We start from the raw sequence: 17859 nt of genomic DNA, 5'->3' as shown, positions 1-17859 counted from the left end.
TTAGAGGCTGTTGCATTAGTACTGTTAAGATTCCACAGCGGTTGTCTGGTTTTTAATACCTTTGGTATAAAGAAAGATGACTCTCAATGCTGCAGCCCTCGGAAATTGTAGTACCAGTCTGTGCCACTAGGAGGAGGTAAAAAAAGTCTGAATTGTCTACTGTGGAATGAGAACAAAACATTTCTAAAACGTCAAACAGTCAAAGTAATAGGGAACAACAAACTGCTTGTCCACACAGACAGTGGACATCGGTCAACAGCATATCAATAATAACAAGGCGAAAGTCATTAACAAAATATGGGACAACTTTTTAAAATAACAGGAAATTGAATAGAAGCAGCCCATCTTTGTTAGTACAGTTAAAGGGTTTGGTCAGTACGCCAGTGTTGACTTGCAGGATGGATGGATGGATCTGTGTTGTTGGTGTCCCAGGTTTAGATTGTTCAGGTTTTTGTACGTAGTCAACATTTAGGTTAACCCTTTTTCAGATGAGGAGACAGCGGGGCAGGTGTCAGAGTGCGTGCCTTCCTCTTTTTTTCTCCACTCTTCTTTGGGAATGATGGTCTCTTGAGAATACAGAACGGTGTCAGAGATATGTTGGTGTGCATGTCTGGGAGCCTACTAAATCTGCTGCTTCATGCATGTGTTGGTCTGCTTCATCAGTACATGTGGACTTCCTGTGTGTGTGTAGAGGTCAGTCACCTCTAGTCCTTCCCTCCCTCTCCTACATTCTCTGCCTTTTCTTAGCGTCCCACACTGATGTTGCAGGTCTTGCAGCTGGGGTCCTTCTTGGCATTTACTGTGGACATACTCATCAGCTGGTGCCCACTGATCTCAGCCACCGTGCCCAACGCCAGGTCTAAAGGCTCTGTGTAGATCACCTCCAGGATGACATCCTGGGCGTGGTGAAACACCAGACTGCCGTCACCGTCTTCATCCTGCTTGCAGGTAAGGAAGCGGTTGTTGGTGATGTCGAGCGCAGGAAGCCTCTGCTTACAGAAGTCGTCGCCCCTAGAGCCCTTTGGCGCCAGGACCAGGATAACATAGTGGTAGGCTGTATACATGCAGTAGAAGTCTCCAAAGTACAGGTTGGTGTCGGGGTTGAAGAGCGCGTCAGCCCGAACCTCAAAGCGGTGGCGACCGTAAGGGGAGTCCTGCGGAGGCTTGCCTGTATTGAACTCTGTGTTGCAGCTGAAGAAAATGCCCTCCAGCTTGCCACTGATGGGCGAGCCGTGGCTGCCGCTGTTGTCTTTCACTGACGGCAGCATCCGGTTCTCCTGCGCCTCCCTGGAGTTTGGAAAAAAAGAGAAAGAAACTGGCTGTGAACAAACAGCAAACATGTTATCTGTTTCCCTTTAGGCCCAGTCAGTAACAAATCTGCACTTTGTTTCGATCTGCAGTTTTTGTGCCCCCCCTCAGCCAATCAAAGTTTTGATTTTGGAAATGGCAGAAGGCGGTGACATCACCTAATCAAGTTTTATTAAAATATCAGACAGTGTGAATGTTTGGAATGAATACAATGGAGTACATGTAATGACATTAGCCCAGTCCAGTTTGTCTCACAGAAACCTAGTGAGAGAAAAACAAAAATGTTTATTTATCATTGTGACAAACTGCTAGAAAACAAAAGCAGCTTTCAGAAAGCAAATTAACAGATGAACATTCAAAGCGATGAATGCTTCTGTGGCAGCTGCATATCTTCCCCACAGAGTAAATCTGAGCTCTGAAGCTCCAATTATGATTTGTAATTACACTGCTATCACTCCAGAGGTTGTCATTATATCCATAATTGATGCTTTGTTGTGGGCATTATGGAATTATTCAGCTCCCACCCCAGGTCACGGGAGCAGAGGCCTCATCAAGTGGTAATGTCAGTGCTGTTACTCCCCACATGATGGTGCAGTTTAACAGAAGCTCTTTCAGTGTACTGTCGCAAATGCAACTCAGCAAAAGGGGAGAAGTCTATCCAGATGACGTCATGCTGTAAAGCTCTGCACTCACAAGCTGTGGCTTTAGTAAAGAAACTGTGTGCTTTGTTAGGTTAGAGCATTTCCACTGAGAGAGAATATGAGGAGAAAAGACAACACCATTAAAGGAGGAGGACTAGATAGGAAGGAGGTAAAAAAAAAAAAAAAAAAAAAAAAAAAAAAAAAAAAGCACCCACATCAACCCAGACAAAATCCAGTATGTACTGCTACTGCACAATACTTCATTAAACTGCTAAAGTAGGCTACTCCAGAGATATTCTCTCCCCTGTCTGTCACACTCTCCTCTAACAACTAGACTTACGCAGCTTTTGCTGCCACAAGCATGTTTTTTTTCCCTTTTCTTTCCCCTACATCCGCTAACTACTGTCTGCTATTATCAGGCAGAGGTGCACCAGGCTTTGGCCCTTTGCAAAGAAATCACAAGGCAGAAGAAAAAAATGGCTGAATTTTGTTTTTGTATGTGTGTAGAGGACGTTAGTGGAAGAACCAATCTATGACTCTCTGGCTGCTACAGTAATTTGAGGTACTTGCTTTGTGCAGCTGCACCCTTCAGCTGAATCTCCATTTTTCCAGGTTTCTTTAGAGGAGAATACATTAGCTCAAAATGACGTGGCCATCATGCTGTTTGCAGATGGAATGGTGCTGCAGTGATACACAAATGTAGTACTGAGTCCAAGGACAGATGCGTTTCATTGCAATTTTCCCATTATGAATAATATACTATCAGCATCATAGCACTGTTATCACAGCAGTGTATTAACACTATATGCTGCACAACCTTAGCTTAAAGGTCATATTAGCATCACGTAACATCACAAGGCTCTAAGTCAGTAAGAACAATTGATGCTAAACTTGAATTTAATGTGATACATGTTCAAAATATTTAGATAAAGTGCTTATTTAAAAGTAAAATACCATATACAGTATTGTATTGTCATTTACAATAATAATGATAACAGAATGCACAAATACGTCTAAATGCTAAGTGTTGTATAAAAGACTATTATAAACTATTACTAATATAATATACTATTACTTGGACTATTACCCATAATGTTACAGACCAGAAAGGGGTGACAATGACTTTGTTGTTGTTAGAAATGTGTGTTCAGGCTAGTTAGCCACTGTGGCAGAAATCTGTGATATGTTCATTGGCTCCAGTCAATTCAATGCCAAATGCAATAATAATCCTATCATACCATGAATGGAAAATGACAGTTATGAAAACACAAAGTTAGATTCAGATTTGACTGATAATAGATCTTCAAAACTGGATGAAAATACTGTAGTAAAAGTGTGATCAAAATTCTACATTAGCACAACACAGTCCAGCCAGAGACATTTTAAAAAGCTGGAGAGAAAGAGTGGAGTAAAGCAAAGCAGACACAAATACAGCCAAAAACCATTTTCAGACCAACTGTGACAATATAAAAGTGGTTACATTCATTCAGAATCAAAGAAAAGATCCAAATGAAACTGAAACTATAGACAACATACTCGTCAACTCAGTAATAACTAGGGCGGCTGCCTACCTGGCTTGGTCAAAGTACTCTTTATTCTGGTTCCTGTAGAAGACAGAGAAACGCAGCATCCGGCCAGCGATGACCTCGGCCTTTTCCAACAGCTGGTTTAGATGCACTGTGGAATAATCTGAAACAGACACATAACACATATCATCATGAAAATGAATACACTGTCACCAGGAGGATCGGATGTACAAATGTCATTTGTGCAAATTAAATTCTTAAATTATAAAGAACAAGAGTGACTGTGTGCACTGGCTAGGATGGAATATGAACTGTGCATGTGTCCTCAAGGGTCCTGAGATCCTTCCGTCCTTAACTGCTTCATATTAATAGCTTCAGAATGACTCAGCACTTAGACCAAAAACATTTTCAGTAACTCCTGAAATACAATCTCCTTTCACTCACCGCCAAGTGAGCAGGTCTGCCAAATTGGGTGTGGATTTTATTCCAAGCATATAATAAGTTTCATAATGATAAAGGCTCTTCTTCCCCATTCCAATTTTCCTACAAGCACTTGAACATACCGACTGATTTGGGGGAAAATTCCCAGCTGTTTCACGCAAAGATAAAGTACTTTGAACAAAAATGAAAGAAGATATGCTGCTTATTTTGATTATTAATGTGAAGCAGATTTTCAGATTATCTCGACGTGGTGATTGCAACAACATGAAAGGAAAGCCAAGGTGAGAAAAATGCAACATATCTGTTTAGCCTATTTTTAAGACGAGGCTTGCACTGTTGATAGTGAGACATAATGGAATAAATGGCAGTTAAACAATTCAACTGAAAGATTGAGGATTTTATGTGGAAGTGGAAGCTCTTGGCAGAGGCATCTTTCACCCGCTTGGGATGCAGAGGATCAACCACATCATTAAGCATTCTCCTTCATCGATTTCTCTTTCTACACCGTCATCACACACACTCTCCCCCCTGCCTGTTCTCCTTCCTCCCATCTCAACTGCTTCTTTTCATCCGTTTCACAACTGCCCCACCCTCTCTGAACATTTTTAGCCAAGCTAGCAGGATGGCAGGATACCATGAGGGTTCACATCTGTGGTTTTGAGTCAAATGTCTCGCCAAGAATAAGAACAATTGGCATGACATTTGGAACATGCATTCATGTTATCCTCAGGATAAATTGTAATAAGTGTATTGATCCGTTAACGTTTCATCTAGTGCCATCATTAGGTCAAAATTTATATTTGTCCAATACTTTGATCAAATACAAAACTAGTGACATTCCCATCAGCTGTGCTTTGTCTTTAGTGCTAATGTTAGCATGCTAATATGATAAACTAAGATGATGAACATGGCCAACATTATGCCTGCTTAATATTAGCAAGTTAGCATTGTAATTGTGAGCATGCTAACATTAGGGTTTACAGAGCTGCTAGCTTGTCTAAGATGACATGGCTTGTAATGTTGATACAGGAGGAATAAATACTGTTTAACAATTCAACTTAGAGACTAAGGGTTTTACAGTAATGGAGGGTGTCTGACAGATGAGTCCACCATCACATTTAAGCATTCTCCTTCATCAATTTCTCTTCATCCCACATCCTGCCTGTTCTCAACTGCTGCTCCTCATCCCCCACAACTACCCCCCCAGATAAATTCTACCCTCCAGCCTCCATGCCATCATCGCTTCCCCCTTCTCCCCACCCCCACTCTAAGCCTCTAGCCAGCGTTGTTGAACTTGTTGACCTCTGCATCCGAAGATATACAGCGCAGCTCCCCCCTTCCTTTAATCCTTCTTTTTTCTCGCCACCCCCTCCTCCATCTCTCCATCCATCTTTCCCTCCACTCAGTATAAATTAGCCTTGCTTTAATATTCCCCCTCATACTGTGCTCTATCCTTTACTCCATTGTATTCCTCTCTCTTGACGCCCTCCGCTATTGTCCTCTGTTGTTCAGTACTTAAGTTGGCCAAGTACAGGCAGAAATCAAAGGCAGCACTGATGTCACACATCCTGAAAATGTATGTAGTCACGGCACTGTGAGCTGCATCTTACTCACCAGCAGTGCAGAACTCGATGATCTCGCTCCACTCGGAGATGGCGTAGTCCCCGTCAGTCTGTTTTGATGCGGTCTGGACGGCCACGGTGTACTCTGTGCGTGGGCTCAGGAACCAGTGGCCCCGAACCGTCATGGGCAGGGGCACTGCTTTGGCCACCAGCTTGGTAGGAACATCCTGGAGGGAGGGAGGAAGCGCAGGAGGGACGGAAAAAGGAGGTGAATGATGAAAGGAAGGAATGAGTCAGAAAGAAATTCTCCAGTTATGGCTTTCTTTCAGTTACATGCAGTTTAAACCTGTGGTTGCCCTTTTGTTTATGTATGTACACAATTTTGTACACTATCCCCCCTGTTCACCAGTCTCAGTGGGCCTTAGCAGCTCATTGATTGGACCAGGAGCCCCTGCCTAGCAACAGAGTCAACCCATTAATCCACCAACACTGTTGCTGCACGCCAAAATCAAAATACTGGTATGGGTTCGCCCGCAGAGTAGAGAAAGGAGAGACACTCAGCTACCCAGCACCCAGGAAGTGACTGCAGGACGAAAGGAAGGAGGCTGATGAAACAAGTCTGTAAGATGACCAAACAGATGACTGACAATCCCCTGAAAGAGCTGCAGTCTTCCTGCTGCTGCTGCTGCTGCTGCTGCTGCTGCTGGTGCAATTACTCTCAGGCAGAGAGGGCAGAGTGAGTGATATTAGCCTATTAGAGCTCAGAGCAACGGCTCGCTGTGATGTCTGTTTGCCTCAAGCATGAAAAGACAGGTTATCTTGGGGTAAAACATGGTGTAGCTGTGTTATGTGTTTCAGCATCATTTTAGGCTTCAAACATCAAAGATTATCATACCTCCAGATGGTTATAGCCTTGCAATAACTATCTTTATCACTAATATGATATTGCAGAGTGGTTATGGCCATGAAGGGACAAATCTCATTCACTGCCAGTCCACTCGGTAGGCACAGCAACAACAATAAAGAAACCTGGTGTCATAAAATTTGCATTATTTAAAAATTTGCATTACTTGCAACTTACAAATATTATATTGCATGGGATTACACTGTAGTGTTCATTTCACACATTTTACAATAAAATACAAAAAAGAGATGTTTTGGGACATAAATCCCGTTTTAAGTGATCTGTTTACCTGTGTACATGTATGTGTAGCAATCAAAAGCAATATGGCCTGCATTCTCCCATTGTTCTACAAGTTCCCTGAGTTAGGACGGAGTTAGGCAAATAAGCTTTTAAATACACTGCAGGAACACTCCAGGAACAGTGTACAGAAGGACTTTTTGTCAGATTACCTTTGGGTTTTGTTTTTACTTTATTTTGATCGTTTTGGAAACTCTAAGCCTGATTATGTTGTTTGTGTTTATTGTTATAACAGTGTTTTGTTGCCCTCTATGCCAGGTACCTGCTGAAAAGGAGATTAAATAAAGGAATGAAAAAAATGTTTTAGGAGCTAATAATTAACGAGAGAATTATTCATAATTTGGTTACTTTAAGATTTATCTAATTTATACTGGCACGTTGCCTAGTTTGGGCATTGTGATTTTTCAATTTTCTCACACAGTGAATCACATAAACACAAAACCTCATATTCTTCACACATTTCTTCCTTATTTATGAAATGGAGCAAATTCTATTGAGCGAGACTACAACAAGAGGCCTTTTGGTGAGTCATCTCTCCATGGTGTTTCCTTTAAACGTGTTTATCTGCGCCGATTCAAGCGTTACCTTGTGTTTGAACTTGTTTGAGTTTTTGTTTTCCTTCTTGTTCAGGTCAATGAAGTAGTGTGTGATGCGCTCCTTGCTGCGCGGCTCCATGTCCCAGCAAATCTTGAAGGAGTCGCAGGTGATGTTGCTGATCTTGATGTTCTGAGGAACGGGGAGCTCCTCCATCTCGGAGATGCTGCCATCCTGGGATTTACTTCCTGTTGAAAAACAATGTTTATATAATCAATGTCAAATAGAACAACAATATACACCAAAATGAAATGAGTTTGTATTTACTGTAGGAATCCTTTGGGATCACAAATCGTGTTCTGGCCAGTAAAACTTTTTAAAATATGATACAATATATTTTTGACTCTTTGCTCGTAATATCTTAAGTGTTATGAGACATTAATCAGTGATTGTAAATCACATTTATTATCAAAGACTCTTGAGACCATATTAAGTCAGTTGTACACCTTTAAATCCTTTATCCATGCCCAGCTTTTATTCAGACCTCGGAATTATCTTTTGTTTTTCTCTTCTCTTTCTTACTGACAATAAACCTTCCATACTGCACTTTCTCAGTAATTATTCCACAGACAGCACTAACGGTAGTATATCCACCATATCACACACACACACACACACACAAAAGACTGTGTCGCCGACTACCATATATGTTGCCATGGAAACACATCAGCCCCTCAACACGCACACACCTATCTCCTTTCCAGAACATACGCGGCATTAAATATTTCAAACGCTGCTGATTGAATCTCCTCTCAGCAGCGATGGATCCATTTATAATCAGCAGTAAGAGGGGAAAGAAAACCAAGCTACCATACTGCAGGCAACAGACGTGACCCTGCAACAATAACATTTAAAATTCTGGTGAATGTACTTCAGCCATTCGTTTAAATTGGGTAAACTTTCAATTCATATTCCTGGCCTAAACATAAAGACCATTGCAAGATTGTTTTCCATCAAATAAGTTGATAAATATTTCTGAGCTGCATAGATCTCATGTATTAGTCAGGTCCCTGTATGTAACACAACATGTAGCAAAGGCGTACAACTCAAAGTGCACACTGAGGCCAGCGAAAATGTCAAAACAAGGTTGAATGAGAGCTTTGTAGATTTAGGATGAATATAGACTTTGCGTCACACTCAGAGACGCCCACTTGGCATGACAACAATGTGTGCTCTGTGCCCCCTCCTGGGTCTAAACACGAGAGTGAGTAAAATACAAGAATGCAGAATTTGGGAGTAACGCACACACAACTCTATAGAGAGAAAACAATAGCAGAAGCAGCGGAGCATGGAGCGTCCATCTCCACTCATCAGCTGAGAGAGGGCGACATAAAAGAGCAATCCCATAATTGGGCTGTGTGGACTCTCCTGTCTCGCCTCCACGCAGCACTCTAACAGTGGAGCATTTGTAGATTGATTCATTTTAGGAAATAGCCAATCAGAAGGTAATCCCTATGGCCAATGAAAGTTGATAACAGCTAAAAGCATCATGACTTATGAATGTCTTAAAACAACATAAATAAGAGACAAATGTATGTTCTTCACTACCAGACCAGACCAGACCAGATGAGACCCCCCACTTACTTTTGTCCTAATCACCAGTTCCTAATCACAGCTGATTACCAAATATAATCATCTTTAACCTAAAAAGAAAGACCTATTGTTACGTGCTTGGGCTACACTGCTGCTTATGATGAATGAAAATAAATGTATTTTGCATGGAAAGATGACTTTTCAGTGGTGAACAGAGAAATCTTTGGGAAGAAATTGTTATAAATCTTCACACTATAGTAAGTCAATGTATTTAAACGTGGGATGTATTACTGCACGTGGCTAAAACTACATGTTAGGGGCACTGGGGGTAAATGTAAACCGGCCAGAAGTTACATCCTCAGCCATCTGCACTGTCCTAATGCGTGGGCTCCTACATCTCTCTGCTTTGATTTGTGAAAACATCTCGTCCTGCTGCTGGTCCACATTTAAAGCCCATCTCATTATACTTAACCCCCACTGAGCTGATAAGTTTGGCTCAGACTGAGAGGGTCAACACAGGGCAGACCTCTGACAGTGATGTCAGCACTTTAACGTCCCACCTGAGACTCTATGTTGCTGACCTTTAACAAAAACAAGAAAACAACGAGGTCTGTTGTCATTCTCTGACATCTGCGTCAGGGAAAGATGAAATATATCCAAAGGAAGTCAAATATTGCCAATGATTTGTTGCCTAAGTTATTATAAAAATGCTGAGTAACACAGGCCTTACCACTATGAGGGTGACTCATGAATCTTTTTATGCTATTTTGTGAAGATTCATTATAAGCATTCATCATTGATCATAGATCATAAAACACAAGCTTTCAGGCTACTCATTCTATCCCAAATTCTCACTACCTCAGTCAGTATGACTGTAAAAACATCAAAGATGAAAAACCTGCTAACTCAGTTTCTGTGTTGTGCTCCTTAAAATGTTAATGTCAACACTGATGTTTCCCTTAAATACTCTGAAAGGAGACCCCATGCGGGTCTTTGCCCTCCCACCTCCTTGTGACTCCACAATGCTGATTTAGCTCCTGTTTACTCTAATGCCCTCCTAATTAACTTGCAAATGGAGGCATTACACAGACAAAGTGAGGCTTTCCAAATGCAGTCAGATATTGCCTACATAACACTTTTAAGGCCATGCAGTCGAGCTAACAGTGATGTTATCACGGAAAATAAGCTCTGAAGGCTGAAGGCGAAAATCAAAAGGAAATGCTCACGAGACAGAAATCTGCAACCACCACTGTTCACTCTTCTGTATGTTTTAAAAAAGGCAAAACAATATAAAAACCATTAATGCCATTCACAAACCCAATATGTAGGTTAAAGAATTCAATTAAGCTACCAGTGCTAACTCATGCTAACAAACGAATGATAGAGTACATAGAATGAACTTATACAATACAACGTCATCTCAATACATTGTGAATATAATGTGAAGCAGGTAGCTTTGCCTGCAGGTAAATACACCGGCTGTGTGACAGCCAGTGTTAAGCTGTGCTCCGAGTCCTCTGGGACTCTTGAGAGCACAGGATGAAAGATGAAGGAGCGAAAGCCAAGCAGGATGAAGGTCAGGCGGTGAGGGAGAGTAAAACGTTTTACAATCTCACACAGGAGGCCTAAATCCCTGATTTAAATTTATATGTTAGTTTTGTTCCTTGGCTCTCGCTACTTTGTACGTGCACCTGAGTTACTACTGTAGCTAATATTCATTCAGTTGAGTCATAATTACTGGTCTTATTATTTATTGGTCTGTATTATAATGCTGTGCGGGAGGCAGAGGGTGGGGGTTTTTGCCTCATCATGATCAAGCAAAATGAGAGTCTGCTTTGAGCCCTTGCTTAGGAGCTTAGGAGCACAGATTACTCATGCTGAGCACACATGTACAGAGGGTTCATGATGACATAGGAGCACTGTACATGCTCGAGTAGTGCACCAAAACGCAGGACACAGAAATATCTGCATTAAAGCAAAAGCCTTAAACTTCAAAAGATGGAAAGCCTACTCCGCTGAATCTGCTAAACCATATCAACTGGACCTTATTGGGTATTGCCCTTTTACTCAGCATGCAGTCAAATACCACAGTGTGGAATAGCAATAGATGCAGAGGGATCAATAAAAATCTTGTTAACATGCATACGTAGAGCCATCCTAATGGCTCTCTGTGGTAGGATTTGTTCCAGAAACACCTGGCTTGATACTGTGAATTACCTGTTAGCACGCTTTACCAGTGGGAGGAAAGTGATTTGATTTCCATTCAGGCCATCTTATAACATCATGTACGTAAATGTGCTGTCTTAGTGGTAGTTGGTGATAAACGTGTCCACTATGTGCACCATTTGAAGGTCCACACTTCTCGATTTCAAAACAAGTCAACTTTCAGTCAAGGTTACTGTTGAAAAATCAATGTCCCAAGTACTGTTGGCAGGTGTGTTATATGAAAAAAGAATTGGCAGATGATAGTAGCACCGATTGTCTCTGACTGCACAAGTGGGCACTCACAGACCAGCCTCCTACTTTTTAACTTGCAGTGTTCAGTCTGAAATATAACTGTAGATATGAGCGCTGCCACAGACACTCGCTAGTTATCGATACTCGCAAGCCTTTGAAAATCATGCCTTTTGTTCCTCTGAATGCAGAGGCTAGACTGAGACAGAGGGCATACAATGCTCTGTTCATCAGGGTTACGCAGTCTGTGTTCCACCTTTTACACATCGATACGCCCCCTGAACAGCAAACAAAGACCCAGTAAAGACACTTTAATAACAACCTTTAGTGGTGACGAGGACTCTTCAGAATCGAGCCGTCCCAACTCTTACAAACTAATTAAACACAGAAGCCCTTCACAGAGGACAGATCTGTTTTTCCAAAACCAGAATGAGTCATCATTTGTCATTTGCATAGAATTTAAATTCTCAAACAACAGGCTGCTTGTAAACTCCTTCAACTCTGCTTTACTGTACAAGTCTTGAATTTCTGTGTAGAAGAATTTTATATACCAGCAGTCAGGCATTGAGAAAACATACAAAAGGAAAATTGGCATGAATGTTTGAAGTGTGTTTTCAGGGTCAGACTGCCCTGCAATCATTCTCAAAGAATGTTCTGAAATATGTAATACAGTAAAGTCAATTGCAAGTGAATATACTACGCAGCCAATAAGTGGCTGCGTAATATGTACCTGTAACTCTTGCCAGCACAGTCATGGCACACAACTGCTCACATTGAACATTGGCCAAACTAGAATGCCAGCTTACTCAGACGATGCTGCATGTCATAAGGCCGGCTTGCTAATGTACCACGTTGGAACATATTGGATAAGCTCTACACGGGCCAACTTGTTATCACAGCAGTTACCATTCAATACAAGAACCTATAGCCATGCTAGCAGACTTTACTTGGACACAGCAGGGCTTTGAGCTAAATGATTATGTCAGCATGCTCACAATGACAATGTTAACATGCTGGTGTTTAGCAGGTATAATGTTTACCATGTTCACCATCTATGATCTATTATTATTATTATTATTATTATGTTAGTACACTAACATTTGCTAATTAGCTGTAAACAAAACACAGCTATGGCTAATGGTAACGTTATTCATTTTGCCAAAGTGTTGGGAAAAAGAAGAGAATTGACCTGATGATGGGGCTAGATGAAAATTGTAGGGATCCCCAAGGTTGTTACAATTCATCCTGAGGGGAACATGGATGTCTGATGTCTGTTTCATGGCAATCCATCCAATTGCATTGGGGACATTTCACAAAAAAACACCACAAAAGTCAACCTCATGGTGGCGCTAAAGTAAAAGTCAGGGGATCACCAAAATCCTCAACTTCATCCTCACGGGGCCATGGATGTCTATACCGAATGTCATGGCAATCCTATAGCTGTTGAGATATTTCCGGACCAAAGTGGTGGACTGACTGACTGACATTGCCATCCATAAAGCCACATCACTAGCGTGGCTGATAAAAATCTTTTGATAATGTCTTCAAAATGCAGCACATTCGAGACAGTGAGATAAAAAAAAAGGGGCTCCTGCACAACAGTTTCTCCCACTGTCGATTTGATCCTGCAAAACTTCCTGTCATGGTGTTTCTCAGCTCCACTGTGATTTTGCAGGGATTGAAAAAGTAAGCCTTTTGTGAAGTGTTGCAGCACTCCACTTGAGGAAACAATGCCTTCGTCGACTAGTAATTAGCAGGCTCAACACTGAGGGAGCTTTTCTTCAACTTGACACAGCAACTTGTGATGTTAAGGCACCTTTCGCAGATGGATTCCGATCTATCTATCTATCTATCTATCTATCTAGCTGTCTATCACACTGCCAGACTGAGGGTGTTACCGCTAGAGCAGCAGTATTTCAGACAGAGACATGTCAGGCAGTGCAGACACAGTACTTGGTTGCATAAATGGCAGCCATCCATCATGACAACTTAATTATGTCAGTGGCCACGGCGCAAAGGCCTTGCAGGACATGTAGTGTGTATTTTATTACACCCTGTAAGTAGGCATTAACTGTGAATATAAAATCTAAATGGTGGTCCTAGTCAGTCTTGCAGAGGTTGGTGGTAAATTTGTATCCAGTACAACATCATGGAAGCAGCTCTCTGTGTCCCCAGACCTGCACACACTTCTTATTCACATGAGCCAATTCTGTAATTTTCCCACTACTCATCACTCTTGGCAAAACGTTCCTTAACCCCCACTTATTCATGTTACAACCCCATCACTAAGCTGAACCAGTAAGACCGTGACACCCCCTCTAACACAGGGGACACAGAAACAACTTGTATCCCAACATTTCTTTTGTGCATTGAGATGCTCAAACAGTCCTCAGTGTGTGTATGTGTGAGAGCTCTTTTCCACAGACAGTAGGCCTACTGAAGCTGCATGCATTTCCATTTGCTGGGTCAGCATAGACACATAAGCCTCTCATGCTGGCAATTAAATATTAATGGATTTGGGAGATAAATTTAGAAAGCTATGTGGAACTGAAAATAATACAGTCCTTGGAAAAATGTTCACATTGACCAGATAATAAAAGAGTCAATTTACAAGAAAGCTAAAAGTGGGCAATGCAGTCAGGGTGTGGCAGGGAAAGTGTAAACTAGACAGTATTTCTGGAGGTCATTTTAAGTGAGAAACTGCTACATCAAAATTCAGGGGGGTGGTCAAAATAACAGGAACACTACTATAGGCTAATCCAATCAACACTACAAACCATTCTCAACATCACAAGCTTCACTAACTATTACACATTCATCGCTTCTCATCATGAAGCCCAAGTATGTTATGAGTGAATTTGTGCATATATAATAGATTATAATGGCATTGGCATTAGCTTGCACTGTGCAGTGATGGTACTTAAACTACACTGATGATAATATGAGTGAACCATGAGTAAACCACCTGCAGCACATGAATTCTCTGAACTAACAATTAAGAGCTACTCGGCTATACGACAGCCACCACTTGTTCTGCAGAATCTGCACAGAAGGTAGACATTGTAACTGTGTTGCTCCATAAACAGAGAGTATGTGGGTGTCTCAAGGACACAGAGACACTATTTACACTGGGCAATACTTGATAAATAGGAAAGTGGCTGTTGTGCTGCAGAGAGCAGGCTCAAAAAAGCTCCCCAATAAACCTGCAGCAGAGGAAGCACAAAGCTGGCACAGGGTCCATTAGAGAAGTCCAGCCCCAGTCTACACACCATTATTAAAATTACAGCTTTAAAATCAGGCCAGCAAAGCACTAAGAGGATATCAACTGCATCCTGCTGTATTACATTATGAGGAGCAGCTCTGGCAGAAAATGAGGCGTTGTGGTACAATGACTGCACTGTGATGAGATGCTGGGGGTCCTTCCGAGGCTCAGTGAAGACACACCATTGACTCCATCAGTGCCCTAACTGGCCAATCTAAATACAGATAAAGGACATGTGGTACAGCTAAGAAAACCCCCAATTTAAATCCACTCAGCCGTGAAAAGGTGTGATCTCATTTCATTGCCATGGATGTGAATTAATCTGCAGTCTTAATCTAAAAAGGGGATCTCTGTGAGCACGCATCTGGACTCAGATGTGGAATCAATTGTGTGTAATTGCACTGATGGGTGTGTAGGGCTGCACCGCCTGTGCACACACGTGGTTGCAGCCATGTTTGAGCCTCTCATTCTCTCCTGATGATGACTTGCTTTTTTTCCTCCCCACCATTAAATTCGCATCAGGGTTCAGCTCATGTAAAAACTGCTTTCCCCTTTTGACATTATTATATTTTGCCTTCTAATCTATGATTAGATTGATATCAACTCTTACTTTGATGCTAAATAACCAGAAAACTTTTGAATTCGGTGAAGTCAGCCACAGACTATATTCAGCATGGATGCAGCTGGATGAATTATACATTTAAAAGCAGAGGGAGAGTTTTTCGAGAGTTTAGGAGTAGATAAAAGATTAAAAACTGAGTGATTTGTAATCATAAAAATGTACAGAATGCCATGCCCTATGTGCAAATACATTGATTGAGGCAACTCCCAGAGAAACGGACAAGAGGCAGCGGTTATAGGCGGGGTGGCTGCCGGTCTCTGTCCATGTCTGTGGTGCTGAAATAAAGGCACTCGTCACTTAACATTATAGTTTCCTGTGCATGTTCGGTTTGCAGGTATATATATTTCCTTTGAGCAGATAACCCTCTCTTATGAATCAACAAAACCACTGCCACTGTAAAGACACTCAGCTATTCCACACACGCACAGGCGCACCATCCATCCATCCAAGGACCCGGCGGAGCGACCGGCCCCTACTCCCTTCAAACACACAATGAGGGTACAGCATGCAGCTAAAGCCAGTGACAAAACAGACTGGAAGCGCTGCAGCGGCTCTGAAATTGACAATAGGGCCAAACGCATCGATGTTATGCGCAAATGTCTCAACGTGTCAGTGAAAAGCACACAAACCTCTCCTTACCATCTCGTTCGCATAACTGTATGGCGTCCAAGCTCAGGTCCTTGATCATCCCCTCGCAGGGACTTAATGGACTGGTGATGTTGTGCGCCAAGCCTGGTACCTCCATCTCTGCAGAAGAGCCGGGATGCTGCTGCTGGTGAATTGCTGTCGCTCGTTAAATATCGTCCACGGGACTCTGCACAGCAGCGGGCTTCCGTCGCCAAGGAAGGAGAAAAGAAAGAGAAAGAGAGACCGCTTTCCAGTCAGTCCCCTGCTCGGTCCGTCGCTCACAGCTCTCCTCTCTGTCTCCTGGGTGGTGCGGCTAGTGGCGCGTCAGCGGAATCGTCACGGGCGCGAACACAGCACAAGCCGCCAGTTCGGGTTTGCAACGTGAGGCATAGCAGCTCCCGCAGAGACGCGTTTACACGTACGAACCTCAAAGACATCAGCATGTGTGTTTATCTTTGTCTTCTATTTCATGCGCTCCCCTTCCACGCAGCGCCTCTGTTCCTTCAGAGCCACAAGTGTGTGCGCGCGCTTGTGTGTGTGTGTGTGTGTGTGTGTGTGTGTGTGTGTGTGTACCGTGTGTTGTTCCGCCGCGGGACACTTGAACATGAATAGTTCAGCGGATTAGTACAGAGACGTTCCGCAAATTCAATGGCTTCTTATGTAACCAGATTAGCCCGGTGCTTCCCCCTCCGGTTTATGTCTCCATCTTAACCGTCCACACACTCCTGTTCTTTCCCATTTCACGCTCAACGTCATGCCCATCAAGGGTCTCTCGCATGTCCTTATTTGGTGAGGTGTAGCCCTCTCTCTCTCTCTCAGGAGCGCAGGTGCAAGTGGACCACACAATAATGATGTGCATGGGGACGACTCTGACATATTGCGCGACATAATGAATGAACAGCCTGGCGACCCTTCTTGCATACTAATATAAATTGTAAAAACCTGTCAGTTCACAGCCAGAAAGCCATGCTTCATGCTCGGCGGCGGGGTGTGTCTGTTTGTAATCATCTCGCCGAGACTACTACACCCTCTTCATCAGTGGCCCCCAGGAGCAGGTTTGCCCAGGCATGAAAGGTCAAGTGCACGCGCAAATTGTGGCTAAACTCACACTTCAGGCTGCAGGCGCCTCTGATGACACCACTGGACCCTCATGGAGTCACTTTCATTCTTATATTTCCTAAAGCGCTATTGTCTCCTCTCCATTCTCCATAGCGGAGCATCAGCGTGAGGCGATGTCACTCTCTATTTGTTTTCGTCTCTTCTCTCAGTGTTACGCAAGGTGCCCTGAGGAGAGCCCACAGAGTGTTTATCTATTCAGCGGACAACGAATTCTGCAGCTGCGCCCATGGGACCCCTGAGTCATGCTGTTCAAAACGGCAGAGAGGGAACAGCCGCATTACACTGCGAGTTATGGGAGGGAAGCCACCCTAACTCATCTCTGCGTGAGGCACACTGACACAGCATCACCACCACCTCTGAAGTTGGAACAGAGAATTAGAGCAACGTGGCCATTTTTATATTCAGATTTCTCATTTTTCACGCAGATACAGTTTGGTGAGCATTGCAGGATTAGAAAATGGGGTTATGGCGGGCATGCGAATTAAAATCCCAGTAAGCTCATAATCACGGTGGCATTCATATTCAGTAGGAAACATATTAGACGCACCACTGAAGGCCTGAATTTATTCCACGCTCAGACTTCACGAGGGCAACGCTGCATCTGGCTCAAATTTCCTGCCTGGGAAATACAACTCATTAAAAGTGAAGGTCAGCATGCTGATCAGTCCCTGCAAACACAGAGCCATCTGTGTCAGAGGAGAGGATGCTGCTGGATTCAGCGTCAGCAGATGAAAAGGGGTATAATTTGAAACCAAAGTTATATGTAGCATTATGCTTTTATATGTTTACTATATGAGCATGACTTACCAACTGCCCCACATTCCCTGCTGTCTAAGATAGCTTGATTACTAAAGAGCTTTGCACTGATATCCACAGATTAACACAGCATCTGTTTAAATGACTCTGTGTCCTCTATAATTCCGTAAACCAGTGACTGAGCTCATCAGAAGTCTACGACAGTGATCAGAA

General features: G+C 42.7%; 1 protein-coding gene across 1 annotated transcript; it reads right to left on the bottom strand.

Moving 5' to 3' along the window:
• Positions 1–213: 213 nt before the first annotated feature.
• Positions 214–15907, bottom strand: LOC139294320 (phytanoyl-CoA hydroxylase-interacting protein-like). Its single transcript, XM_070916175.1, has 5 exons — positions 15784–15907; positions 7265–7461; positions 5531–5705; positions 3521–3638; positions 214–1287 (listed from the first exon to the last, which is right to left on the bottom strand). The coding sequence occupies exons 1-5, from the start codon at positions 15887–15889 to the stop codon at positions 744–746; spliced, it is 1140 nt and encodes a 379-aa protein (XP_070772276.1). The 5' UTR covers positions 15890–15907; the 3' UTR covers positions 214–743.
• Positions 15908–17859: the final 1952 nt, after the last annotated feature.

This window comes from Enoplosus armatus, chromosome 12 (genome assembly GCF_043641665.1).
Source record: "Enoplosus armatus isolate fEnoArm2 chromosome 12, fEnoArm2.hap1, whole genome shotgun sequence".
NCBI classification, from domain to species: Eukaryota; Metazoa; Chordata; class Actinopteri; order Centrarchiformes; family Enoplosidae; genus Enoplosus; species Enoplosus armatus.
Note: the sequence above shows the minus strand (reverse complement) of the source record. Positions and strands in the feature narration are given on the sequence as shown.

Coding starts and splice junctions, on each gene's coding strand:
- LOC139294320 (XM_070916175.1), bottom strand. CDS start 15,889: ATGGAGGTACCAGGCTTGGCGCACAACATCACCAGTCCATTAAGTCCC. Junction 5,706..7,264: donor CAAACAAGTTCAAACACAAG/GTAACGCTTGAA, acceptor CCCTCCCTCCAG/GATGTTCCTACCAAGCTGGT. Junction 3,639..5,530: donor CATCGAGTTCTGCACTGCTG/GTGAGTAAGATG, acceptor TGTCTGTTTCAG/ATTATTCCACAGTGCATCTA.